Source organism: Pelmatolapia mariae, linkage group LG23 (assembly GCF_036321145.2).
Source record: "Pelmatolapia mariae isolate MD_Pm_ZW linkage group LG23, Pm_UMD_F_2, whole genome shotgun sequence".
NCBI classification, from domain to species: Eukaryota; Metazoa; Chordata; class Actinopteri; order Cichliformes; family Cichlidae; genus Pelmatolapia; species Pelmatolapia mariae.
The window spans coordinates 50,089,331-50,116,022 of record NC_086246.1 but is presented as its reverse complement, the minus strand read 5'-3'; the positions used below and the strand labels follow the sequence as shown (position 1 = coordinate 50,116,022).

At 44.1% G+C, this 26,692-nt stretch overlaps 1 protein-coding gene across 1 annotated transcript; it reads left to right on the top strand.

Annotated features, from left to right (window-relative positions):
- The first annotated feature begins 1,967 nt into the window (after positions 1–1,967).
- On the top strand, positions 1,968–19,763 carry tnfaip8l1 (tumor necrosis factor, alpha-induced protein 8-like 1). Its single transcript, XM_063467184.1, has 3 exons — positions 1,968–2,345; positions 15,339–15,618; positions 17,450–19,763. Exons 2-3 carry the CDS (start codon positions 15,347–15,349, stop codon positions 17,736–17,738), a joined length of 561 nt encoding a protein of 186 aa, XP_063323254.1. The 5' UTR covers positions 1,968–2,345; positions 15,339–15,346; the 3' UTR covers positions 17,739–19,763.
- The last annotated feature ends 6,929 nt before the right edge of the window (positions 19,764–26,692 follow it).

Genomic DNA, 26,692 nt, shown 5'->3' with positions numbered 1-26,692 from the left:
GTGCTCGCACATCACCCCTATTCTTGCTTCCTGCCTCAGTTTCCAGTGATTTTCAGAATTCGTTTAAAGATTTCTGAAAATCTGCCCTACATAGCCAGGCTCCTGTCCATATATGAGACCTGCTGAGACCTTACAACAGCAGTCAGCCTCTCAAGTCTTCTGATCAGGGTCTTTTAACTGTTTCATGCACCTATTTTAAATCCAGAGACAATCACGCTTTTAAAGTCATAACTCCTAAGCTTTGGAAGAGGCTTTCAGGTCAGCTGAATCTGTGGTTTGTTTTAAATGCCTGCTGAAGAGTCATTTTTATAGGCTAGGATTAGCCCTTGTTCTTCTAATGTGCATATCTCACTGTGTGTTTCCATGTTTAAATATGAACACTTATCACTGTGTGATTTTATCCAAACTGTTAAGCACTTTGTAAATGTGTGTTTTAGAAAGTGCTATACAAATACTCATTCTTCTGCTTATAATTATTACTTATTATAAATGGACATCAGTATTGTTTTAAAACCCTGCTGTACAACAGCATGTAAGGTGAAGGCTGTGTAAAAGTGGAGAACTCTCAGCCCCAACTATATGGATGACAGACTGCCCGACAGGACACAGTCTGTGAGATTGAGCAGTGCTCTGCCTGGTTTGGTGATGTGCAGGGCTCCACAGGGGATCGTGCTTTCTCCATTCCTGTTCACCTCGTACACCTCAGATTGTCAGTACAACTCCGGGTCACGCCACCTACAGAAATACTCTGATGACTCTGCAGTGGTTGGATGCATTGTATTTTAGTGATGAGTAAGCAACTGAACACAAGACGATTCTGCTGAATTGTCTGGGGGGAATCACCTGCTTCTGGAAGTAAATAAGACCAGAGAGATGACGATTGACTTCATGACCCGTGTCTATCCTGGGACAGGATGGTGATGAGTTGCAGGGAGTACAGGCACCTACGCATCCACACTGGCAATAGGCTGAACTGGAAGACCAACACAGATGCTGTACACAAGAAAGATATGAGCATGGCCTATCGCCTAAGGAAGTTGAGATCCTTCAATGTGTGCAGCAAAATGATGCAGATTTAGTGTCCTTTGTCTGCTAGGACAGCAGCATCAGAGCTGAATGAACTGTAACCTGGATCCTTTCCAGGTTCCTTCTATCACAGATAATCCCGACCACTCTCTGCACCACTTAGTACTAATGGAAGAAAAACAGCACACAATTTACTTTGTGTGCATTTCTGCAAAGGTCTTCAGCTTACAGAGTAATTTCTCACATTATAGCACAAGAGGGCGCTCCAGATCAATCTCACCACTACAACTGTTCCATTTTCTCCTCATTGTGACAGACTCATCCCATAGAAACACAAATCTTACAGTAAATGAGATTATACAAAAATGTTCTTGTAGCTCAGTAAGATAACACCTCAATAATCACACCTGGCTGTCAAAAGAAAAAGGTTTTCCTGAACATAGCACTGCAAGTGCAAGAGTATCAGGCCTACATCATATATATAAAATAAACTATTGTCTTAACATAACAATCCAAAAAGGATATGACCTTGGGAATTTCTGTATCCTCATTAGACAGAAGGGGAAACACTTCCCCTGTCCTAAAAACATCCGCTGATAGTTCCCCCCCCTCTCACATCAGGATCATTATCCCAACAGCATGCTCTCAGCAGCGTTTAGCACATTTTGTCTGCAAAAACTGTCACCAGAAGCACCAACGCAGGCTAAAAAGACACATTATAGGCTATTTATTATTTTGACCCTGACAGAAAAGTTGCTCCCCACAGTTCCTGCTCATTGTTCCCTTAACACAGTTTCCTCTGGGAAATTTTCAGCCTTGGGAGTGGGAGCTGGACGAGGATAATTACTGGAAGCCCTGCACGGGGGCAGGGACTGCGCTGGCTGTAAATGGCCCTTTTCTTTCGGCCTGATTGGGCCTGGACCACTCCCCCTCGTTGCTCCTCCATTGGTCCGAGCCCACATCAATCTGGTGATTTCCAAGTGCCCCTCAAGTTTGAAACTTTTTTTACGAGTGGGAGGAATCGAGTTACAACAAACTGTGGTAACTGATCGCGCAGCAGCCGAGGGAAGAAAACACGCGTTCAATAATTTACACATCTGTGCCGAGTACACGGTTACAGAACAAAAACTGAATTAAACAGCAGCGAGGACGTTTCACAGCCGACACGCAGCAAAACGAGTGGAAGAAAACCTAAATATGCTGTGCAGTGAATTTATCTGCTCTGCCAGGATGAACACTTGAGACATTTCGCTCACAGTACTAACTGCTGTCATCTGGCTGGCTGACCGCTCCTGTGTCCCCGTGAAGCTCAGAGGAAGGTGAGTCCCACCTCAACGGTCGAAACATCCCAGCGCTCAGCGGCCTGTGGTTAAACCAGCTCCCCCTCCACTCCTCCTCGGACAAACACGGACTTGATGAGAGCTGTTTTTGTTTCTTTACGTGTTTGACAGCCTCCATGTTTGGCTGGAGCTCAGCGGAAGTAACGGCCAATCAGTTCGTGCGTGATTGGGATACTTTAAATAGCGTTTGATAAGAGATTTAGCGGCTAACGGACTGCTTCCGAAGTGAAGTAGAGTCGCACGGGTTGTTGGTTTAATAAGATGTGGACACGGTGCGAGAAATGAAAGATAAACCGAGTTTGTGCTTCACCAGGCGGATGATCATTAGGATTATGTGTCTGCTTTTATTAGTCATTGATTGGTAATGAGAAAGCACCGCTGAAGCTCTGACTGTGGGGGTGGTGTGTTATACCAGCCGCCCATGTTTCAGACTTTTGTGCGGCTTTAGACCGTGTTTGCTGGATTTAATGGGAAGACATTAACGTTTATTAGTAACCATATTGTACATACTATAGTGGGACTGTGCAAAAGTCCTGAGCTGCCACTAATTTCTTGATCATTTTGTTTACAAGGACCTGTGCCTTCTTGTAATCGTTTTCAAAGTAGTCTGGAGAACTAGTCTTCTGACGGTCTTTCACAGTTCTCCTTTGGGTACTGGCTGCGTTTTAAGCCCAGTCCTTGTACCTTTTTGTCGAACCACTTGTGAATCATACAGCCACAAAAAAGGAACCAAAATCAAGGGACAAACTAGTATTGTGTCTACACATGACCGACAACTTGGCAGAGAACCAGTTTTAAATGGTATCTTTGGGCACTTTGTTACTAACAGCCTGTTGCAAAAACACATCATTTGTTAAACACAGTTTCAAAATGGTAGTTTTGATGCAGCAGGAGCGATTAGCTGAAAACCTGGCATATCTTGACATGGTCTGCAGTGAGTCCTTAAAAAGTCTGAGGCACCTGGAGGGCAAAAGCAGAAGTGGCAGACTTAAAAATAAAAACTACCTACAGTAGTTGAACAGTATTAAGAAATAGTGAGGGGGGGAAATGCTGCAAATACCTGACAAAGGACCGGAGAGATGCATCTGGGCCTTCAATCGATCCAGCTACTGTTTGCTGAAGCCTCATCAGAAATTGTCTCAGTGGAAGAGTGACTGTCAATAGGTCATTTTTAAAGAACTCCAAGAAGTGCAGTGGCAACAGTTCTTCATCAGTGCAATGAAGTACACAGATGCGTATGGAGGTCAGGAGAGATGTGCAACAGTTATGTATTAGCCTCACAGTCTAATCCTCAGCTTATCAAAATCAAAACTGTGGAAAAACCCTCTAACACACACGTTTCCAAACGCTGACATGTTTTGTAACACATTGCTATGTTTACATTGTAAAGCTTTTCTCCATGACAAGGCCGGGGGGTGGATGAATAGCTTCACTGTGCAGCGGCGGCACACATTACCACGCTCAGCCTCAGAAGGCATGTTAAATGAAATATGGCCTTGGATTAGGACTTGGAGGTCCGTCTCTCCGTGCGCAAGCAAAAAATGATTTGGCATTTTTCGACCTGCTCTCTTTTAGTTGCAAGGCCTTCCTTTGTAGCCTCGTTGTTGGTGGCAACTGCAACAAGTGAGCCGAGGAAGAATGAACAATAGAGAGTAACTGCAGGACCTCATTTCAACACCTGCTGTATTTGAAAAGGGAAAGGTGGAGGCTGTGCCTTTAAATTCTCCTAAACTGCATATTTAATTGGCTATATTTATCTCCTCTTACTCTTTAGAAATGATGATGGGCATTTTTCTGGACTATTTTCCAATAACAGGTCATAACCTTTCCATAAATCCCTGAAGCGATTGCCTTCATTTTCTAAATGAAATGCCTGCAGCAGGTTGTGCACTGGTCATACAAAGCAAAACCACCTCAAGTGTTTGGGAAGTGGGATCATTATTTTTGAGGTTTTGCTGTATGCAAGATGAATTGGTTAATCAGTGTAACAATCAATAATGAGAATAATCATTAGTTATAGCTGTAAAGTAATCATATTGGCTTCCATTGCTACAGACAGCCGCGAGAATAACTGATGGCAGGTTTTAAGAACTATAAATATGTTTTCCTCATTAATCGTAGCTTTTGTGTTCATTGTTTTTTTTATACTGTATGATTTTTGAAAGACAATCAATAATATATAATGCTTTCCCAGCAGGATTAAGCGGACGCTGGTAAGCCTCATCTGTTTGTATTTCCGTGTAACTCTATCTGTGCACATCTCCTCCTTTGCGTGTCTTGTCGAGCAGGACAAAGCAGTCACGTTGCCCAACATTCCCCATGCAGTGTTATTAAGGGCAGTGCATGAAATTGCGGCAGTAATCCCAGAGACACTGTTGGTCCTGCTGAGGAGACGCTATGGTAACTCATTAACAAGACAAGAGAGGTGTTTGACCTTTCTTTTACTGGCCTGCGAAGCTCAGCCGAGCACGCAGGTGGCCGCTAAAACCCGTGATTGTGCATGAAAGGCCAGAGCTGTATGACCTGAAAATATCGTGACGTTACTTGAAATAAAGGCAGCGAGGGACGGTATTAGTTATGTCACAATCATATCCTCTCGTGCCGGTGACCCCTCTGTTTTCACTAATCCTCAGCCCTGCTGTTCTTACAGCCAGGCGCGCTCCTTTTATTAAACATCAAGTTAGCAAATTATGCTCTCTGGGCTCTGAGGTGAGGCAAATTAGTCATAATGTGTCGTACTCCTATGGTGGCCTTAATTAAAATGTCACAGGCCCGGACATCAGTCACAGCACGAGCAGCTTGATTATGTCCTGCATTATTTGCAGCGGTGTTAACGTGATAAATAATACATAATTGAAACTGAAACACGCCAGCTAAAGCGAAGTAACAAGCGGGCTGTTTTTTCCTCTCGATTTGTTGCCAGTCTTTCTCTTTGCACGTTGGTCCAAATTAACTGGGCTCTAAGTTAAAACAACTACCCACTTATGCATTTTAATGCAAGAACAAATGTTGTCAGTGAGTGCTGCGCTGGCCCCCAGGCAGCGCGGCAGCGACTGTATTCCCAGCCTTATTACACATGCGTAACACTGACTGATGTTTCTAAATTATTGCCAGCAGCTCGCAGTTGCTGTCTCTTACTGTATGCGCTGACGGCCCACCCTTTATCAGTATCCCACGTGTCTGCCTGAACCTGTTGCTCCACAGCAGACTGCTCTTAGCCTTTAGTCTATTTTAGTCCATATCGGCAGACTGAATTATTAATTCCCGATCCATTATGTGCCAATGCGTTAATTATTAATTGTTGAGCGGGCTCTGGCAGATCTGAGGAAAGTGTTAAAAAGAAAAGAAAATGGGGGGGTGGGTTGGAGTACGGTTTCTGAGCGAAAGGCATTGATTGCTTCCTTTCTCAGCAAATCTGCACAAGTCTTCAGAGATGACTGTGTGGGAAGCAGAGGGCTCGCCATTCAAAGCATTCAAAGCATGCATGTTGCATGTATGTGCCCCCATCCGCGTGTTCTGCGTGCAATTATGGCTCTTCATGTCAGCACTGCTGAGCTGGATGAGTGCGAGCAGAGAGAGCATCATTACGCAGACATACAGCTGTTAGCACGTACAATGCTCCCAGCTCTGGCTCGCCTATTAGCAGTCAGCACCTCCTCTGTTATGCAACACCTCAAGAGAAGAGTGAGACAAACACTACAAAAGTTGATGAAAGATGAAATTGCAGCGTTCACTTGTCCTGAAATCCTGCTGTTGATTCCCCCAACAGTTGAGTGGCTCCATTGGAGCTCATTTGAGTGGTTACTCTCATAACACAAAGCACGGATGTACCTTATATAACAACCTGGATTGTCTATTGTATCTCAGAGTGGAGACAGATTATATCATACAGCTGGGGAGAATGTGTAGAGAAGTCTTTTTCTTTTCCCCTTTCATTCAAGATTTCCCACACAAAAATCAATTTAATGACATCGTTAATGTTTTGGGGGTTTTCCCCCCAAACTTGACACTTTGTTTTTCTTACAGCTCTGCAGTTTTATGAGGCTTTTAAATGGAAATGCTAGTACACTGGATGCATCTTTTTTTTTTTAATAACTTGTGGAAGTTTAACCAGAGGCAAGAAAGCAAATACAACACGCCACAGTGTGTACACAGCAGGTCGTCACCCAGTCCAGTCCGGCAGCCATGCAATAAATGCTTTGTGATGCTTATCATGCAGATTTTTTGTTGCCACTGTGTCGGAGAAGTCTCGACTCCGCTCCTTATGTTGATGCTCGACTGTAATGCAAAATGCACCACAAAATGCAGGGCAGCCATTAACCTCGCACTGCTGCTCTAATATTACAGTTAACTGCTGATTACTGGAAATAACCAGTAAGTAATCCTGAATTAAAAACTGAATGCCGTCAGTTGTGCAATCAAGTGCTTTTTGATTGCACAGCTTTTGCACTACAGTTGGTTTGAATCTGAATGGATGAACTATTTAATCAGTTGGAGAGCAACAAAAAATTATTTTCCCAAAAAAGCAAATAAAAGACTAAAAACTCTTAAGAATAAATTGCTATTCATAAAAAAACGATAAAAATATCGATCCTGTTTGTAGCACCTTTTGTCTTTTTGTGGTATCTGTTATTTTACTTGGACGACTACAGCAGGAAATGACAGGAGAGGAGCGATTTGGAGTGGTAGAGGATGTGGTAAAGGTCACTTGCCATGCTCGCCGAGGTTTATGCTTTTGGAAAGGTGAGAACTAAAACCGGGAAAGAGTCTTCCTGTGTTTAATACACCTGGACGTATTATTTTGTGTTTGCAGCAGATAAAAATAGTTAGTGAGAAATGCCAGAGGTAATTATCGACACACGTGATGCAGTGGAGAGCAGATAATGGGGCTGTTTTTTGTTGTTGTGCAGTGCACAATTCAGTATGATTTATGTCTCTTCAGTAATCGCCTCCATCCTGAAGCGGTGAAGATTTTTCTCTGCTGATGGAGTTGTCTTTTTCAGGGTCACAGTGCCCCAATCCATGTGACTAGCGATCCCTGAAGAGCATGAAAGTCGTGACATTTTCTGCTGCCATCAACCAATCACTTAGAGGATGAAGTGTCATGGAAAGTTCTACAGACTCTGCCAAAGCTTTTTTAGCAACTTTTGGTGGCCAAGCAGTGTAGAAACACATCTTTCACTGGTTTTTCTCTTTATGCTGGCTCTTATCAGCATCCAACAAGCTGTCTAGATTGGCAGCAGGTATTAAAGTGGTGGTATTTTGGTAGCTGTGACCTCCTCTTCCTCGTGAGGCACGACGCCACGGGTTAGAGTGGGCGGTAGCTACAGGTGTATCCAATTTCCCCCTCTTCCTCACCTGTCACACCTCAGCTTTAGTTTGATTGACAGGTGAGTATAGCGGATGCTGAGGCTGCAGCCTGGTTCCTGAACAACGCTCCCCTTTGGAAAAGCAATGCCACGCTCGTATCATGTTGGTTTCATCCTACATGTGAGCAGCCAGAAGGCAAAGACATGTTTGTGTCAAGTAGCACGTGTGGACCATAAAACAACACGTGCAAATCAAATAATGCTGAAATAATGTTAATAATTATCTCCTTTGTTGGGAAAATGTAAATAGTTTTGGTTAGATTTCCAGTTTTTGGGCCTTTATGGAAATTTCTTTAGAACTTTGAAAAATGATATATTGTGATAGTTTTAGGGTTAGGCCATCAATAATGCATCAGACCTCAGGTTAAGTTAAACAGTAATTGTTTCCACTGTGAAGATTTTGTAAATTTTCTTTGTTTTATAAATTTGGAAGTTGCATATTTTGAAATTCTACACTTTAAACTGTTTGTTGTTGTTGTTTTTTCCTTGGGCTCATTGAAATCAGAGCCTGACAGATATTAGATTTTTGGGACAAATTATTTTTACATTATTTTTCAGCTACAAGTATCGCTTTCTGATAAGGTTCAGGATCTTCTTTTTAAAAATGCCACTGAAACCATAGATGGTATAAAATATAGACACAGATTCCAGGTCTGAAAAGTGAAGGCAACAATTAAGTTTAAATTAATTAATACATTTTGATGGCCACCAGGGGGCAATATCCGTGTTTGCGAAAAACCAACAACTACACGACCTCGGTAAACGACTCGTCTTTGACAGCTCACAAATGCTAACGAGCGGTTTCACGGTCAAGGAGTGACGTGGTTATGCTTCGGTCCAGCACAGAACATACGCACTGCTTTGTGTTATAGCTGTTTACTGCCACCAGGGGGCAGCATCACAAACAAACGTCCTTTAGTTTTTCCTGTTCTTCAGGCAGTTATACAAAGAGCTGAGGTGAAACTTGAGTGTCTGCTGCAGCTGCTTTCTGTTCTTTTAATGCTGTTTTTCCAGCCAGTTAGCATTCGGCCTATGCAACACACGCTTGTGTTTTGTTATCTTGGGTTTTCTTTTTGTTTGGTGTGCTGCACACAAGCGCGCCTTCTTCGGTTGCATCCCCATAGTCCTTCACTTCCGGAAACCAAATTTGTGCTGCGAGTCTGACCCGTCTCTCAGTCGGCACATCTGGTTTCAAAATGCAAAAATAGCAATGGCAACCCCAAAAATGGGCGACAGCATGCCGACTATGACAGAGCGGGTGTAAGATGTTTGCATTGGCTCTGACATGAGCCGATGCTAATATGATTACTAACATCTTACATATATTTTTGGGGGTTAGTCCTTGTGACCTTTGGCCTCCTTTAAGGAAAAAATTTGGAGCTTTAGTGTTGACACATTCATTCGGCTAGATGAGTTATTATTTCTGTCATCATACAACGAAATCCAACTATAGTGATAAAAAAGTGTATTTTAAATTGTGGCATTTATTTGGCAACTTGGAGCGTCGAGGCTGTAGCCACTACATCAAGATCTTGTTGCTGTCTTTACAGCTCGTCTTCTCTGTATCAGTGTAAAAGGTCACAGTGGCCACATTACAGAAACACTAACTGAAAGTGACAGCCAGTAGGAGTTGTCATCCCACTTATTCCTCTTTTCCCATATGACCTGGAGAAGCTTTTAGCTGCCATGTCTCCACTGCAGACAGCGGTTTCACCTGCCCTGAAACTCAAACAAAGGAAATTAAATGTAGATAATAAAGGTGGATATCCGGCTTTAATAGTCCTCTGAGGAGTAGGGGAGGGACGGGAAGGTCATTTTTTAATTTTTTTTAAGTCATCACAGCTTCTTTTCACCGCGATCCTTCAGCCAGGCTGCCACGCAGGCTTGACAGGCCTGTCTGCACCTGCAGGCAGGAGAGAGAGCACGTCCCTGGGTTCATTACCCAGGCTCCCTTATTGTCTTGAGACATCAATCCGACACTCTGTGGGGTCTGGTTTCATTTCACATGAGTCATCTTTGCTTTGAGTTTTTTGCTCAGTGTCTATATGAGCGAGTGCAGCTCATTCTGAGTGAGTATATGAGTTTGTGACTTGTCTTACTGCTGCAATTATAAGTGCTGAGCTCTCGGCTGCTGCAATCTGTCTTTGTTTTCATTTCATGTTCAGCTGCTCAGTAAGTCGGCCTATCAGTAACGTGTGTGAGCCAACAGATGTTTGTTCCTCTGATGTCTGCGTGCACTGATGACTGTGGCTCGTACACTTTGCCACAATACTCGGCAGGATTTGCAGCTGTCATGTCTTGTTTTGCCTTAAATCCGTTAAAATGTTGCCTCTAAATACTACGGAGACACAGTGTTGGGGTTGGCGGGCTGTCCCTGGACGCCGCCGCGCTTCACAGGCCATTTAGATTTGGCACTAAGCGCTTTGGTGCAGCAGAGTCACAGAAGAAAAATAGGATTTGAATGGAAAACCTTTTCATCGCTTGTCCCTTGAGAGCATGTTTTCGCGAAACCTTTAGCTTTGGGCGGGGACTAAGAGCCAGAGTGAGGATATCCTTCCGTCCTCGAGATAAGAGTGTCAGGAGTCTGTTTTGTCACTCTTAAGCCTCGAGTGAAACCAGAGGCAGACAATGCTGAGAGCCAGACATTTGAATTGTTTGTGTGTACGGGTACGACGGGCGAACCCTCCACCCTTTCCCACTTCTTGCCTTCCTCCTCTTCCTCTTTTCGCCAGCTCGTTGGCAGGCCTCGGAGAGTCGACAGCTACGACGCCTCAGATCTGCAGCAAAAGTATAATTTAATGAGTGCCATGAAATCACCCTTGAGCCTGAAAATGGCGTCTGCCCATTATCCATTTGCACTTTTCGAAACTCTCATACATCCATCAGCGGAGGCAGAGAGAGGATGGAGGCTGATGCAGACGTGTGTTCTGATAAGTGCATCTCCTGTGGAGGCCGTCCTCTGTGATTAACTCATGTCAACAGGACAAAGTGACGTTTCTTTTCTTCCAGTTGTCACTTGCATAGAAATAAAGATTCAGTTCAGGTTTTTTGTTTGTTTGGGTTTTTCTCTCTCTCTGATCATTAGTGTCTTTCTCATCCTTATCCATTTCACACGCGTTGCATCAGAGCAGGATTTTCTGTAACAAGCGTAGCATGGCAAGTTTAGAGTTACGACCGCGGTGAAGCGGTCGATAGGGATCTGCCAGTGATCCTTGATCAGCGCGGCGAGAGGCCCGATTAAATGTCCAGCACCTGCAACAAGACGGTGTGAAAACTAGATTTGGCGTGAGACGGTATATAAATGACCCCTCGTTCTAACGCCTACAGTTATTTCCTGCATGTTTCAGGGTTGATGTACAACAAACCTCCACCCCTCTTCTTCTCTCCATCGTCTCTGCCTCTCCTCGTGTGTCTCCTCTCTGGGAAGCATCCTGCTGACACTCTCTCCAAGGAGTCTTATTGATATTCTTCGAGAGGCATTGCAGAGAGAGAGGGGAAGGGAGGAATGAAAGTCACACACTGTAGCAGGCAGCAGATGCGCCACCTTCCAGTACCAACGACGGCAAACGTCACAAGTCACCCAGCAGGGATGTGTCAGCGCTCTGCGTCGGCTGCACTAATTGCACCTCTCACGCTTTGTGTGCACGTTATCCGGATTATTACGGAGAGGCAATTTGCCATTCATGTATTTGTTTACAGTTAATCCTCTTTAACGTGGAGACATATGGCGTGAAGAGTAATCACTTATCATGATGCGAACAGGACATTTGTTTCAGTGCAGCAGCCACACGTTTGGCGACGTGTGGCTCGTCAGAGGATTTATAGAGGGTGTGACTACTGAATCCTGGAGGTAGAAAATGTTTGCCTCATTTTTGTTCGCATTGTTTTCCACTAATCCTCACATTTGGCCGAGTCATTGTCTTTTTTTTGCTCTGCGCGATCAGTTTACACAATCAGACAAAAATAAGTTTATTAGCCGATTAGTCAGCCAACAAAAACGGACCTGGATTTGTTTTAGCTGAACACGAACCAGTCGCTGCCTCCTACACGAGTCTTTCAGAATCAGCTCACTTTCAGTATATTTAATGAAGCCATGCAGAATTTTTACCTTCATGCTTCACGAGCACAGCCGTGGGGTCAAAGGTTATGATGCATTTTTAATCAGCTGTTTCTCAGGTGGTTTGATGGGAACTAAATTTAGCTGTTTTTGTTTGTTTTACGTCCCAGAAAAGTCAAAGTTTGACACTTGACCTTTATCTTTATAAAACTATAGCAGTCTTCACAATCCAAGATATTATTATATTCCAAAAAGATTTCTTAGCTTCAGTTTTTCCTGAGACAAAATGATTTGTCTTATTTTAGATTTAGCCTCAAAGGGCTGAAAGTATTAAAGTTTAAACTAAAAGTAAAAAGGAGCCAAAAGTGGAGTGCCAACGTTTGGTGCTTTGTAGTTTTGGACACTTTTCAGTAGCAGAATGTGCTGAGGTTTCAGTCTCGATCCCTACAAGCTGAGCTTGATTCATACATCTGCACTGAAACTTTGCCTCAAGCTGATCCTACGCCAGTGGCAAACGCCGTTGGCACCGTTTACTCTCGTGCGTGGTAAAACAATAGTTGAAGATGGGATTTCCGCCTTTGAGTCGCTCCATCCTCTCCTGACCATTCAAAAAAACGTCTGCAGGAGAAACCCAGTCAGTCGCTCGGGTGTAGTTATGTGAGGGTTTGTGGTTGGGTTATGACATATCTACAGCTTGGATGACGGTATAGGATAAATCTTTGTTGGTCTCTTTGTTGGGTGATTTACGTTAAATTGAAAGTGTGTCATTAACGTGTCAGGCCACCCGCTGCAGCTTCATTTGCAGCTCGGCTCTCAAAGTCTCGGTTCCTTTCTAAAACATATTCTGTCATTTGGTGTTTTGACGACGGGGTCGCCGACTGCCGTCTAACACGTCGGTCCAAAATCTTCCAGAGGTGTTCAATTTTGTTGACATCTAGCGACTGCAAAGGCCAAGCATATGACCAACATCATTTCCATACTCATCAAGCTGTTCACCGACTCCCCTCGTGCTGTACCGTGACTCATCAGGAGGATAAAGGTGATCACTCAGAACAATTTCATATCCGTTTTCAGTCCCCGCGTAGGTGACGGTTCACATTATTGGTTTAGTTTGTCACCTGTCTGTATATCGGAATATTTATTTATGTAAAACCGAGGCGCCTGTGTGTTTGTGGTCTGTTTACAGAGCTCTGTTTACGGCAGAATCATTTTACATAATTATTAGGAAATAAATTGCAGCCAAACTGCAGCAAAGGAGACTCTTTACATGTTTTCATGGCTCATACTCGGCAGTAAACACTGAAAATAAATCGGTGCCTTTAGATTTAAGTAATATTATACATTTATGAGGCAGAAAATCAAAAGACTAATGGTTTGGCTATATGTTCATAATGATGTAGAAACACAACATCTGCTAATGAGTACAAATTTGACCGGATGGCGGTGCTGTATTAGATTGTGAAATGTTGTGCAGTCATCTTTTAGGGACCAGGAATATTTGTACCATATTTTCATGAATATTCCCAAAAAGACACATTTTTAAAGTACCTCCAGGAATTTTGAGTATTTAGTTTGATGGATTTCTATGAAATTTAAACAGTAGGTGAGAGATTTCAGTCCAAAGGTGCAAACACATCACGATGCCACCGTGACCACAGCGCCTGCAAGAGCTCCTAATCTGAGCGTGCAAAGATTGACACGTTTTAACTGCACGCTGTGACCACTTCCTGCCCAGCCAACAGGCGGAGAAAAAAATGACACGTGCATCTCTGCTACACGGCATACTGTACACTGGGGTTTGGATCAAGTCCACAGGAGGAAAACTCTTTCTCGGCAGCAGGTTTCCCTTCAAATGCACGTCAGGTGTGCATTTTAACAGTCTGTAGCTCTTTATGTTGGCTCTGTATGTAAACACGGCTTAGATTTGCTGTGGTTTCTTCCCAGTAGCCCTAACGATCTATTAAACTGCAGAGACCACTGACATCATGCAGTGAAGCCAGCGCTGAGCACAGCACGTGTCATGTCTGGCATCTAAACACCAAAACCAACTGAGTAATGTTATTGTCTCGAGTGGCTAAAACAATATCAAACCCTGATCTGGATCTTTATTATATGAAGGTTTAGACTTAGAAATAAATTCCTGCCATTGGCCCACTTCTTCCTTGTGGATTTGTTAATATGTTACATGATGTGGCGTCCGCCCAACCCCTCCATCACGAGTCCCAATGAAACAGCGAGCAGAGGAGAGAAACTGCAGCAGACTCTCACACTGTGCTGAAATTAAATTAGTGTACATAAAATAGGTCAGTAACTTGAATAAAATGCTTCTTTGGGTTTTTGAGGCACTGAGTGGACACTCTGCGCTGCACTCTTACCATCTCACCATCACTTATACTCACTTTATAAACACAATGAGGGCCAACGGTTTCAAAGAGAGGGGCTCAAATGCACTCAGCATGCAGGCATGATGAGACCGGCTACTAAAGTATAGAGAGAGGAGAAGCTCAGATTGCAACGATTATGTCTGTTTACTGTTTTAGTAAAGCCAAACACAGCATTCAGTTTCATTTAGTTTTTTTCTATATATTTCTGAGAGTGCGAACCTCTAAAAATGTTGAACATGTGCGAACAAAATGAAACTTGTAACACAGATGCCCCTTCCTTCACCCTCATTCTTTCCCCTGTATTATAAGGCAGGCGTGGAAAATGACTGCGGTGCCTGTTTACGCTCGTGCACTCTGAGGTTATCCTTGGAGATCTGCGAAAGTTAGAGAGGGAGTGCTCAGGAAAATTGATTTATGTTGCTTTATTTCTTTAAAAGGAGACTGTGCAAGCCTAAAGAAGTGACCTGCAGAAGGCTGCTGAAACGATACGGCGTGCTGCGCTCTCGCTCCCTCCCCTCAGCGAGGCTCTGAAAGCCGGCAGACCCGATGACCCCCCTCCTTATGAGCCTCTATCACGGGCGCAGCCTTTCACTGAGTCACCCCACTTGCCACACAAACACACACTCAGAAACGACATGCATAAATAAATCCACACATGTGCAGAGTGGGCTCTGTCTGCCTCCTGCTCACTTTAACACACGCTCACCTTGTTTCGTCAGTGCATTCAGCTGATGAGACGTTGGGATTACTTTGCCTGCTTTGCGTGGTCGGGATGTAACTGACTTTACTCCCACACGCGTAATGACACATTCTTCTCTAACTACCTTGTAGGCACCGAGCCAGAGGGTTGCTGGGACTAATTTGACAGCTGCCACGGCTCATTATCTGATAAAGCGGACAGTTCTCGGCCCCGCAGTTTAAACAGAATTAGCGTCGATGCTATATGCAATATCTTCACACATTGTGTGTTGGTAGTGTGGTATTCTTGGCTCATTTTGCTTTTGATATGAGAAGGTCAAAGAGGATATCTAAGAAACGGTTCTTGTTTTATTTCTCAATTTGTGCCAATTTTAGAAAACTTTAAAGATGTTTTCAGGTTGATGGGGTTTATCGATAAGACTGTGGCTTGATAGGATGTTCTCTCTGTCTCCTCTCGACCCAGACTTGACCATGGACTCCTTCAGCACCAAGAGCCTGGCCCTGCAGGCGCAGAAGAAGCTGATGAGCAAGATGGCCACCAAGAGCGTGGCCAACCTCTTCATCGACGACACCAGCAGCGAAGTGCTGGACGAGCTGTACCGCGTCACCAAGGAGTACACCCGCAACCGCAAAGAGTCCCAGAAGATCATCAAGAACTTGATCAAGATGGTGGTGAAGCTGGGAGTGCTCTACAGGAACAACCAGTTCAACAGTGAGGAGCTGATCCTGGTGGAGAACTTCAGGTGACGATCGTCATGTATCGCTCTCGTGTCTACACGAGGCAGTTTAGATTGAAGGCCAACTTTGCTGCTTCTCCTTCAAAGCCATGTTATAGTTTCCTGGTATGTGAGTATGTTAGGGTCCATGTTGGTTGATGCACCAACTACGTATGCTACAGATGAGCACCAGTTATATTTATTTAAAGGAAATGAATGGGGATCATCCTCTGTTGTAGGGGTGGGCAGTATAAACGGTATACGGTAGAAACTATATGAATTTGGCCAACGGTAGAGATTTTGACTGTACCGCTCTACCGCGATAGCGCATGTTGATGGTGTCATCAAGCTGCACCTGCTTTGGTCGAAAGCATTGCAGCGGTTGCAAACAATATCATCTGCAAATTATGCCGGGTGACAGTAATAGCGAAGAGACGAGGCATGTTTTGGAATATGGGGAAAGCCAAAAACTGCGCTTCCTCCACTTCCGTACCATTGATTCATGAATGTTGAATTCTCTGCAGCTGCTCTATTCCCATGTTGTTGCAGTATATTAATGACTAACCTCGTATTGTGGATGGATTATCTCAGTTGTTCTCCTGACTGAAGTTTGGTCCGTTTACAGCATCCTGCCATGCGATTGCATTTGTCCCTAACCATCAGGAACCCTCACGTTAACTTTTATCCAGTGGAAAAAAGTTAGCGTTCATCCTCCAGCTTCACTGTGTTCATGCTATGCTAACATAGCTGTGTCGCTAGCGATCACGTAGCACATCATTATATACCAGCTAGCCCAACTTCAGTAACCCTACAAACGTCACTGCTGTTTAGTTTTCTGTCTTCATTTATGTTGGAAGTGATAGCAGAGCTGTACGTTTGAATTTTGTCAGAAATCTCTCAGTCAGAACATGCTATATCATGTTTAGGTGGAAGCTAGCGAGCTAACCATCAAGCGGTGCGGCTTCGTAGCTTACCAAAGTCATACTAAAACGTTTTTGACAGATGTTTGAGCGCCGTGCAGCACATAAAATCAGTTCGAGGTCAGTAAGCACAACCAGAATTCATACATAAGACGCACTGTAGATTTTTGAGAAAATTAAAGCATTTTAAGTGTGCCTTATAGTGCGGAAAACACGGTATGTTAGGGTCCATGTTTGTTGATGCACCAACTACGTATGCTACAGATGAGCACCAGTTATATTTCAGGGATCATCCTCTGTTGTGGACACAGACAGTATTTGAAGGTTATTTTATCACCACTTTGTTTTGTCAGAGACGAACCTGCTGGAATAATATCTGTACAAAATCAGAAGTTTATCAATCCCTCCTGCTGGTTCTTTAACAGCGATGGCTGCATTTTACCTTTGATTTCTTTTTCTTTCTTATTGAAGCGATGCGGCTCTTACAGCAGAGTCCTCATCGCTGCCGAGGTTCAAATTATGGCAATAAACGATCGGTTACTCGACTGTGTCTGAGCGAAGTATAAGTCGTGTTATATTGTTGGTCAGGAGGTTGGAAGCTTGTGAAACATTAAAGATGTGATTCTGGGGAGAAGTGCAGTTAAAGGACGTTTCTGGATGGAAGCAAATTAAGGGAATGGACATTTCCATCAGTTTATATGTGTTTCCAGTAAAACTGAGCTCGGAGGGACGCAAAGCTGACACAAGCGCTCAGTGCGGAGAAGGGTTATTATATTAGCATGGAGATGTGAGCTTTGCACAGGACAATACTATAACTAATATATGGGGGTTGTGAAAGTTTTCTGCAGAAATTCCTGCGGCAGCACTTTCTATTTTTACTTCTGCTGCTCTGGTCAGAATTAGAAAGTGACAGCGTCTCCTCTCTTGTCTCCTCGCAGGAAGAAGGTCCACACTCTGGCCATGACGGCAGTCAGTTTCCACCAGATCGAGTTCACCTTTGACCGGCGCGTCATGAGCGCCATTTTGAATGATTGCCGCGACCTGCTGCACCAGGCCATCAAGCGCCACCTGACAGCCAAGAGCCACTCTCGAGTCAACCACGTCTTCAATCACTTTGCCGACTGTGACTTCCTGGCGACTCTGTACGGGCCCTCGGAGGTTTATCGCGGCCACCTGCAGAGGATCTGTAACGGGATCAATAAGATGCTCGACGAAGGCAACCTCTGACCTCTGCCTCGGCGTTAGGCTCGTTTACCTCGACTCATCCCCGCCCCCCACGAAGCATTTCTTCTTTTTTTGAGACAACGATCGTGAACATTTTTATTTTTCCTTTGTTTGTTTGTGTTTGCGTTTACTGTAACATCGAAATTCGCTTGGCAACTTTGTCCAAAGTATGTTTCTTTTTCCAGCCTTCTTTTTAATGAATGTAAAACTTCATGCTCTTATCTCCATAGCCTTGACAACTGTGCCTTAAATAGCATATTTTATCTTCGTTCCAAGGGCTCGCTTTCTCTCTGTCGCTTCAAAAAGGCAAGAAACCAGGCACAGGCCTCCAGCTGTATCTGTTAAATGGACAAAAGTGGGTCTGGGAGCACAACGAGGAGAAGAAGAGAGCGAATTTCCAAGGACAAAAAGAAGTTTTACTGTCTGTTTGCTTTTTCCTGAAAGTAGTGTTGCACTCGATCCCAAACAAGCGCTGTACTGTAGTGAAACCATGTGAACGACAGCAGTAATCCTGCTCAGCCAGCATTTTGCGGCTCTCGCCATCATGCACTGAACTCTGCTTTGCAGAGGAGCGTGGCTTTTTGTTTTGGAGCCACTTATAAACCCACATTTGCTTCCAATAGCCTGGTTTATGGCCACCACAACAAAGGCAAAGTATTTGGGTCATGGGGGGAATATAAACTCGAAGGAATTTGAGCGTGCTGCGTGTTGTTGATCGTCTCTGCGCCGACTCGAATGTCTCGCCGCCTGGCCGCTCATCTAGCCTGAAAAATCACGGCCGGGCGGCGAGGGTGGCGCACAATGTGGCACCAGGTGCAAAGATTGCTCTGGCATTTTGTCAGAAGGGAATTAAGCGCCAACTCGGTCGAACCGCTCGCCATAATGGATGCCGTTAGTCCGGGGTCAGCTGTGTTTCAGGTTAGGGAGCCTCGCGTTTATCCTTAAAAGCACTAAAACTCCAGCTCAAATTCTGACTGATCCCAACTAAAAAGACTCCCCGTGAGCAGGCAGATGAAAGCCCGGGCAAAAACCGCAGCGCCGCGTCTGTGAAGAGCGCCGGGCAGAGCACGGAGATTAGAGCAGAGACAAACACAGCACCTGATTGTGCTCTCCCACTGCAATTATAGCTCCCCGCTCCGGGGTGGCATAATGGCTGGGAGCCGGCCTCCGTCGAGCAGCCGCTCCATTTCACCACACGGCAGCCTCGTGTGATGAGATGGGGATAACATCTCTGTTTGTGCGATGCCAGTCCTTCTAATGGAGTGAAAGATGATGTTGTGTTTCTTCCTTACAAAGGAGTATATGAGTAGTTACTACTAGCCCTCTCCAACCTTGCATAATGGGCATCTTTCCTTTTTTGTTGTCTGTGTGTTTTTGTATCACTGAGCCTGTTTGGGAGATTGTTTTGTGCTGCGGCCTCATTTTGTATTCTGCGTGTGTGTGTGTGTGTGTGTGTGTGTGTGTGTGTTTGTGTGCGTACCTGTGAGAGAATTGGAAATTGAGCCGTGTAATAAGCGCTGTGCATTCCCAGATAGGATTGCTGAAACTTTAACTTCTTCTGCAGCAGCTCTGCCAAAGAGAGAGGAAAGAAGGGACTGCTGTTACTTAAAAAGCACTCTTTTTTTCCAGAACAACACTTCAGAAAACGGTGTCGTTCTAACCCATTAATGGTGAAAATGAAGACCGAGGTGGTGGCTGTGGTCATTTCAGTCCTTCGCCGGTTTAATTGTTAGATGACTTCTCATTTGTTAGATTCATTTAAGCCCAGCGTCATCATTTTGGGAAGGCTTTGAAGTAAATCCTTTAATTGTCTTTAAATGCAATTTTCTCCAATCCCTCCTCATCTCAGGGCGAGTTTAAATCTCACTCATTCTGAAATCCACCAAAAAGCAGCACGAGCCCCTCGAAACGGTCGCGCTTATTTTACTCAAACGTGCTTTTCTTGATGCATTTTTACTCTTGTGACTGTGGTGAGTGTTTTTATTTTCACTCGTGTACATAGGACTGTGTTTGTGCGTTCTCTGTATCCAGACACAATAAATTTAATACAAAATGCTTTTTTAAAAAAATGATACATTTCCTGTCTTTTTATTTTTGTCTTAATCACGCATCTTCTTATCTGGATGGTGGATGTTTCTGACCCGATCAGGAGGGTCATCTGACTGTGGCTGACCTGGATTTAGTCGACCAACCCCACCCCCCAGCCGCCCCAGCTCCCAGCATTGTTAGGAAACTATGAAAACAAACCCATCTGACTGACAAACAATTCAACTTGGGGTCATTTCTTTCCACTTCCTATAAGCCCACGCCACAGTCGAAGGTAGAACAGGAAATGAGTAAGCCAGAGGACTTTGTGCTTCTGTTTTTGGAAGTTTAAACATTTGACTCAGCTGCTGCTTAATTTCAAGTGTACAATGAGTAGCACTCTGTGGACTCAGTTTGAGTTTAATCTGTCATTGACTTTGCTACTTCTCAGACTTTGGAATGATAATTTGGCCAGTAGCACGTCTACTGATCCTCCCTGTAGCACACTTGAAAGGCTACTGCAGTACCAAGTGCCCATTTATCCTCTAATACGGTCATTATCTAAACATGAGTGTGTGTGTGTGGATTCACCCTCGAGTTCAGAGCACTACGATGTGACTAAAAAGAGATGTGTGACCAACTCAGTCACGTCTTATTTTCCTTCCCGTTCCTAAAAGCCGCAACTTTGATATCGAGTAAACAAAAACATCTTTAAAGTTAAAGGGACAGTTCTCAGTAAAATCCTATTTACATATTTTTCTCCCAGCCTCTAGTGCTGTTTACCCATCCACATTGTTTTGGTGCGAGTCGCCCGGTTCTGGAGATGCCTGCCTCTCTTGAACATAATGAATCTAGATGGAACTCGCCTCGCGGTGCTCAGAGTGCCAGAAATACATTTGAAAAATGCAGCAGCAGTGTCTCTCCAGAAATCATGGCTGATGACTCAAAAAAACACAAAACAAACCATCATATGAGCAGTTTATTGTAGGAACAGTTTCCACTCGGATACACCCGCCAACCGTATCACTGTGCAGACAGCTTGAGATGGAGAGCCTTGGGATTGACGGGATGTAAACACTGATGATTCACCCATCAGCTGAGCTGTAATATCAGTCAGCTGAGTGCTTTCTGTGCTTGATGGATGTAGTTGAGTGGAAAGACAGTAGTTCCTACATAAACGTCTCACAACAAGGTTTGCAGACTGTTAGCTGCCAATTAAGCGGCGCCCTCGGGAGCTTGGCAATGAAGGTAAAACTGCAGTACAACTAGGAGCCACTCGAGGCTGGCTGCAAAAGGGAGTCGACCCCCACCAACTCTGATCCTAAAAGTTACAGCAGAGAGAGCCTGGTACAAAATACAGTTTGGCCTTTATCAGTAGTTTTGGCTCTGCTACTGGGGGTAAGTCGAAATTTTAGGGTTTTTTTTTTTTTTTTTAGTTTCATAGTATTTTACAGCTCATTTAAATGGATAATTGAGTTGGTCAAAGTTCAGCATCTGCTAGGCTTCATCCAATAATTTGAATCATTAAACTGTGTTTGCACTGTTGGACCACTTTTAATGGACCATCTGACCAACATTATTACTGTGTGGTATAGACTATCCAAGACATTAGGGCTTCAGTTTTGGTGAGTGAAATTCAGTTTTTATTATCTCAGTCCACTACTTGGCACTAATTATCCAATAATGAGTCCACTCTTTTTCATATGACTAACATACAACTTCTGCTTCAGAAAATAAACATGGGGTGGCTAAAACACTAATGTTGTATCCTCACACCAAAGCAAAAGCAAGATTTGAATACCCCAAGAATTATGTGAACCCCTGTGAGCAACCACTTGGTGACAGTGGGAAGTAAAAACCCAACAGGAAGCAACATCCAGCAGAACCAGGCTCGAGGAGAGGCGGCCATCTGCTGCAACCACAAGGGGATGAGTGGAAGGAAAGGGGAAACGGCATAATGTGGTTTAGAGAGACCGTTTAGTGAATACTGAAGATATCTGATAACTAAGGGTCACCTGATCGAGCCCAAAACTAAAATGTTCGAAAGTTTTAAGCTTTGAATTAAAAGTAGAGAGTGTCCGTCTTCTGAATCCAAACTGGCAGCTGGTTCCACAGGAGTGAGGCCTGAAAGCTGGAGGCTCTGCCTCCCATTCTGACAACTATAGAAACCACAAGGAAGCCAGCAGTCTGACAGCAAAGCGCCCTGCTGGGCTGATATGGTAAGGTGCAAGATATGAAGGACTACCGCATTACTCATTTTAACTGTTCTTCAGATATTTTCATTTCAAATATCATAAAGTCACCAAAACTGAAGGATAATTTACTCATTTGTTATTATGTGACTCCAGAGGCCTGTGAAAGGAGCAACAGAGGCAGCACGTGGAGTAAATGTGCAAAAACAAATCTGTAACTTGGTCTAAGCTTCAATGTTAGAAAAAGAAACACATTTTAAGACATTTTGCCAAAATGTTTCTGTAGAATGAGCCCTTTGAGGTTTTTGTTGCTTTAAGCCTGACAAGCAAAGTGCCATGTAGTTCAGCCGCATTAAAGAAGAAGGCAGCCGTCTCTATTTCTGATGTCTCAAAAACTGGGAAACTCACACCGAATGATGTCGATGCACGTGTGAGGCTACAGGCCAGGATGAAAATATGTAAATGTGATTTTGAGGTGTGCTGCCCCTTTAAATTATTAATTTCTGTTCCTGCCTGAGAGGTAAAAGTATCTCCAGGGGGGAAGGAGGTGTGAGGGAATTTAAGTTTGCTTATTTTCTCATTTGCAGTGTGGGTGTCTCGCTTAAACACTTTCTGAAAATTAAAATTTCCAAATGACAGTCACGACGTGATTATCAGCGGATGTGAATGAGGGCTCTGATACATTTTGGTGAAGCTAGCTTCCATTGGGGCATAATTATCATTTTTACATAATGAAGTGACTACAAAGGAGCCGGCCTGCATCCTAAGAAGGGAGCTGAAACGACGAGGCATACAGAGGAACCATTACTCTTTCCGCTCGTGTTCGCGCACAGATTACCGAGTTATGATTTGCGCTATAGACTCCGCACCCGAACTAAACGCAGCTGAGCTGAGATGCTGTGGCATCGCACTTCTCTCTGCGATCAAAAATGACAAAAGGGATGACTTCCTTGCTCGGCTGCCTGCACGTACAAACGCGAGGAAGGACGAACCAAGCAGGATTTTCACGGTCCATCCCTGCAAGGATACAGGCAGTTAGTTTTGGCACAAGACTGCGAAAACCTGGCCGCATGTCAATGCGGGCACAAACACCCTAATGTTTGAGTTGTGGGTGGTGCAACAAAACAAACCAAAGGGCATTGTGTTCAAACAACAGGCAACGCTCTGCCCTCGTACAACAACACAGCCGTATTTTTAGATTTTCTTTTATCATCCATGCCAGAATAAAATGCCTTTCAGGCCTAATGAGTGAGGAAAGGGACTGGGCCTGGAGTCAAAGGATTAGTGGCACTGAAGAAAAAACTGCAAAATGACTCAACGGCCTATTTCTATGATGATACCATTTATTGTGTCATTTTAAAGAAAACCAGCGGAGGAAACGTGTGTTTGCTGCAGGTTTGTAGTCCCAGCAGCAGATGCACGAAGACGCGTGAATTGTTGCGTTAATGTAACCGAGCTTACGGACGGCAGATAAGATAGTTTGTCGTGTTTTGGTTTGGACACTACATTATCTGTGGGGCTTTTTCATCTCAAGGCCAACATCCCACTGTAACAACTGCTTTCACGCTTTCTTAATCTTATTACAGTGTGCGCACGCTCGTAAAAGAGCAGCCCCTTTTACGCGAGGCCTTTGCTGACCTTTTGAGCACTTGCAATTTTTTTCTCGCCACCAATCTCATGTAGGTTAGCTGGCAGAGCAGAGCCGAGCAAGTGCTGCTTATTATGTATTACTTTGCTTTTGTAGTCCCTCCACATCGTTACTCATCCAGTATGCTTAAAGGTGCTCTCCCCTCTGGCAAGCACAACTATGACAGTCAGCTTGGAAGTTAGAAGTCTTTCAAAACTCCCCTTTTTTCCCTCCCTCTCCCCGTGTCTGCCGCCTCTTTTCTCTGCCTCTCTTGGTGTCCCCACGTCTATCTCTTCCTTTCTCGCTCTAGTCCTCAGAGAGCACCTGACTGACGTGTTGTTCAAGGATGAAAAGCACAGTGGAGGGGAATCCAAAAGCAAACAACACAAAAATATACATGAGAGGACGGGAAAGACACTGTTAAACACACACGCACGCACACACATGAGCATGCGCACACAGAACTCTATGAGGAACCCCTTAGGATTATCACCAGCGCGACACTGGACACTTCAGGGAAGACAGCATCTGCTCACTTCCATATTTAATACTGCAAAAAAAGAAGAACATTGTGTTCTCGAGAAACTTTTCATTTTCACTTTGTGTGAATGCAGAACCAAATACAGTCATGCGAACAGGTTTAATCCTCCCCAGACTTCACGTTTCCGCTGTCCAGGTGGCTATAGAAAGTTCCCAAGTTCCCCGAGGCATTCACACTGTGACTAAAAGCCATTTTGCACAGGAAATTTTGACAGACATGGGGCCTTTGACTTTCAAAGAACTGCTTTTACATCCATCTTTTCCACCAAGTTATGTAAGGTTTTCTTGGTGCTCTCTCCCTCTCTGTGAGTGTGTGTGTGTGTGTGTATAAAAAATAATCATCCAGGACACTGGTGTATGTGCAGGGGCAGTAAAGTTTAGCAAACACACATGCAGGAGGCTGAAGTATCCGTGCGCACACGCTCTGCTGCTTCTCGATGGGCAGTCGGACTGCTGCAGGACTCAAAACAAGCGAGGGAGCGCTGCAGGAGGCAGTAGACAAGGTTACAAGGAGACCATATGCTCTGACTGCCTGTATGATGGTGACAAAAAGGCCTCCTGTTTAAAAAAGGACGACGGTCCCTTTTTGTTTTTGTCCTTCAATCACTCAGACACATATTCAGCGTATTAATATAATGGAGAGAATAAATGCAACCGCGCTCAAGAGGCTGTCCAGCCAGCCTTAAATGGACAGCAACTGTGACAGCTACTTATTCTGCATTGACTTTAAAATGAGCGATGATTGTGTGTTTGGCTGCCATGTTATTTATGGACCTCACAAAGTGGGTGGTTGATTGGAGGAAAGCTGAGACCTTGAGGAGGCCTGAATCCAAGGTCTTTAACACACACAGAAACCCACTTAGAGAGTTTATTGGAATGAATGTGTAATAGTAAACTTCTTTTAGTCTGACTGCTCTGCACTTCATCACTGTCTAGTGCAAACTTCATGTGCAAAAAAAAAGTGAAACCCCAGAAATGTCATGCTCATTTTCATAGGTTTAAATCATCGCACAATAAACTGTGAAATATTATCTGGGGTCATCTGAGCCCGAGTGGTGCTGACGAATTCATTTGGTGAACCAGTCCCAGCACTTACCAGCCACATCACCTCCTCAACTGCTCGTTAATCCGTTAATAACATGGTGCGTTTAGACATGTAGACATGGTCAAGAATTTAGTGTTTTAAGCGACTGGTTGTTGGTGCCAGACTGAGTACTTCAGAAACTGTTGATCTGCTGGGATTTTCCCACACAACCATCTGTAGAGTTTACAGAGCACGATCTGAAAAAGAGAAAATTTCCAGTGAGCGGCAGTTCTCTGGGTGAAGATGCCTTGTTGATGTCAGAGGTCAAAAGAGACTGGCCAGACTGGTTCGAGCTGATAGGATGGCTAAAAAAAACACTTGTTACAACCAAGTTATGCAGAGAAGCAGCTCTGAATGCAGCAGGAAACTGAGGCTACAGTTCGCACATGACAGAACAAGACGAGTCTCAGTTTCCACTGCAATCCTTGGATTTGGATGGGAAATATTTGGTGTAAACAACATGAAAGCATGGATCCATCCTGCCTTGTATCAACGGTTCAGGCTGCTAGTGGTGGTGTAATAGCGTTGGGGACACTTTCTTGGCACACTTTGGGCCACTTGGTATCAAGTAGAAAACTAGCAGAGTATTATTGTCGTCCAACCCTTCATGATCGCAGCGTACCCATCTTCTGATGGGCGCTTCCAGCAGGATAATGCGATAGCGAATTTCATGGCGCTCGAATGTCCTCCACAGCTACCAGATCTCAGTCGAACAGAGCAGGGATGTCAAAGTCATTTCACTCATCGAGGGACCCACTCTAATCTCAAGTGGGCTGGACGAGTGAAACTCCACTTTCTGTCAGTGTACACATTTAATCACTGAGATGTCTTAATATAAGATAAAGAAGTGCAATTTCAACAGCACATGTCAGTTTTTCTACATGAGAAATGTGTAAAATTGCAGAAAAAAGTTCTTTAATTTGCCCTGACTGTCCTGTATTAATAAAACATAACGTTTTAAATGAACTGCTTTGGTGTAGCATGAATGGCTGTGGGAAAAGCTGTAAAACACATAAAAATACAGTTAAAGGTCCAAAAATGTATGCTCTCCTTCATATTTTCCAATGCCACCCAGTGGGCCAGATTGGAGTCTTTTCTGGGACGATTCTGGCCCCCGGGCCTTTTGTTTGACACCCAATAGAGCAATATAGCACCTTTGGGATGTGGTGAATGCAGAGCCTACAACTCTGCAGCAACCTTTGCTTTGAAGAGTTAAGGCGCCTCCGAAGGCAAAAGAGGGTCCAACGTACCTAATAAACTGGCTGGTGAGTTCATGTGTTTGTCTCTGTGCTTCTAATCAATCTTTACAGCACTTTAAATTACTTTTTGTTCGCAAATAAAGCTGACTGATTAACCATTTGTGTCACAGTGAAATCCAGTGCAATAAAAATGCAATCTCCAGCTGTTAAGCGGAGCAGGACTTGGTTGTGTGCAGCAGGATGTCGTGAGCAGTAAGAAGCTCTAAAGGGTCAATAACTGCGGCTCTATC

What these genes read in the sequence shown, in the direction of transcription:
- tnfaip8l1 (XM_063467184.1), top strand. Translation starts at nt 15,347, where the DNA reads ATGGACTCCTTCAGCACCAAGAGCCTGGCCCTGCAGGCGCAGAAGAAG. An exon ending in ATCCTGGTGGAGAACTTCAG is followed by an intron (nt 15,619 to 17,449) that starts GTGACGATCGTC and finishes GTCTCCTCGCAG; the next exon opens with GAAGAAGGTCCACACTCTGG.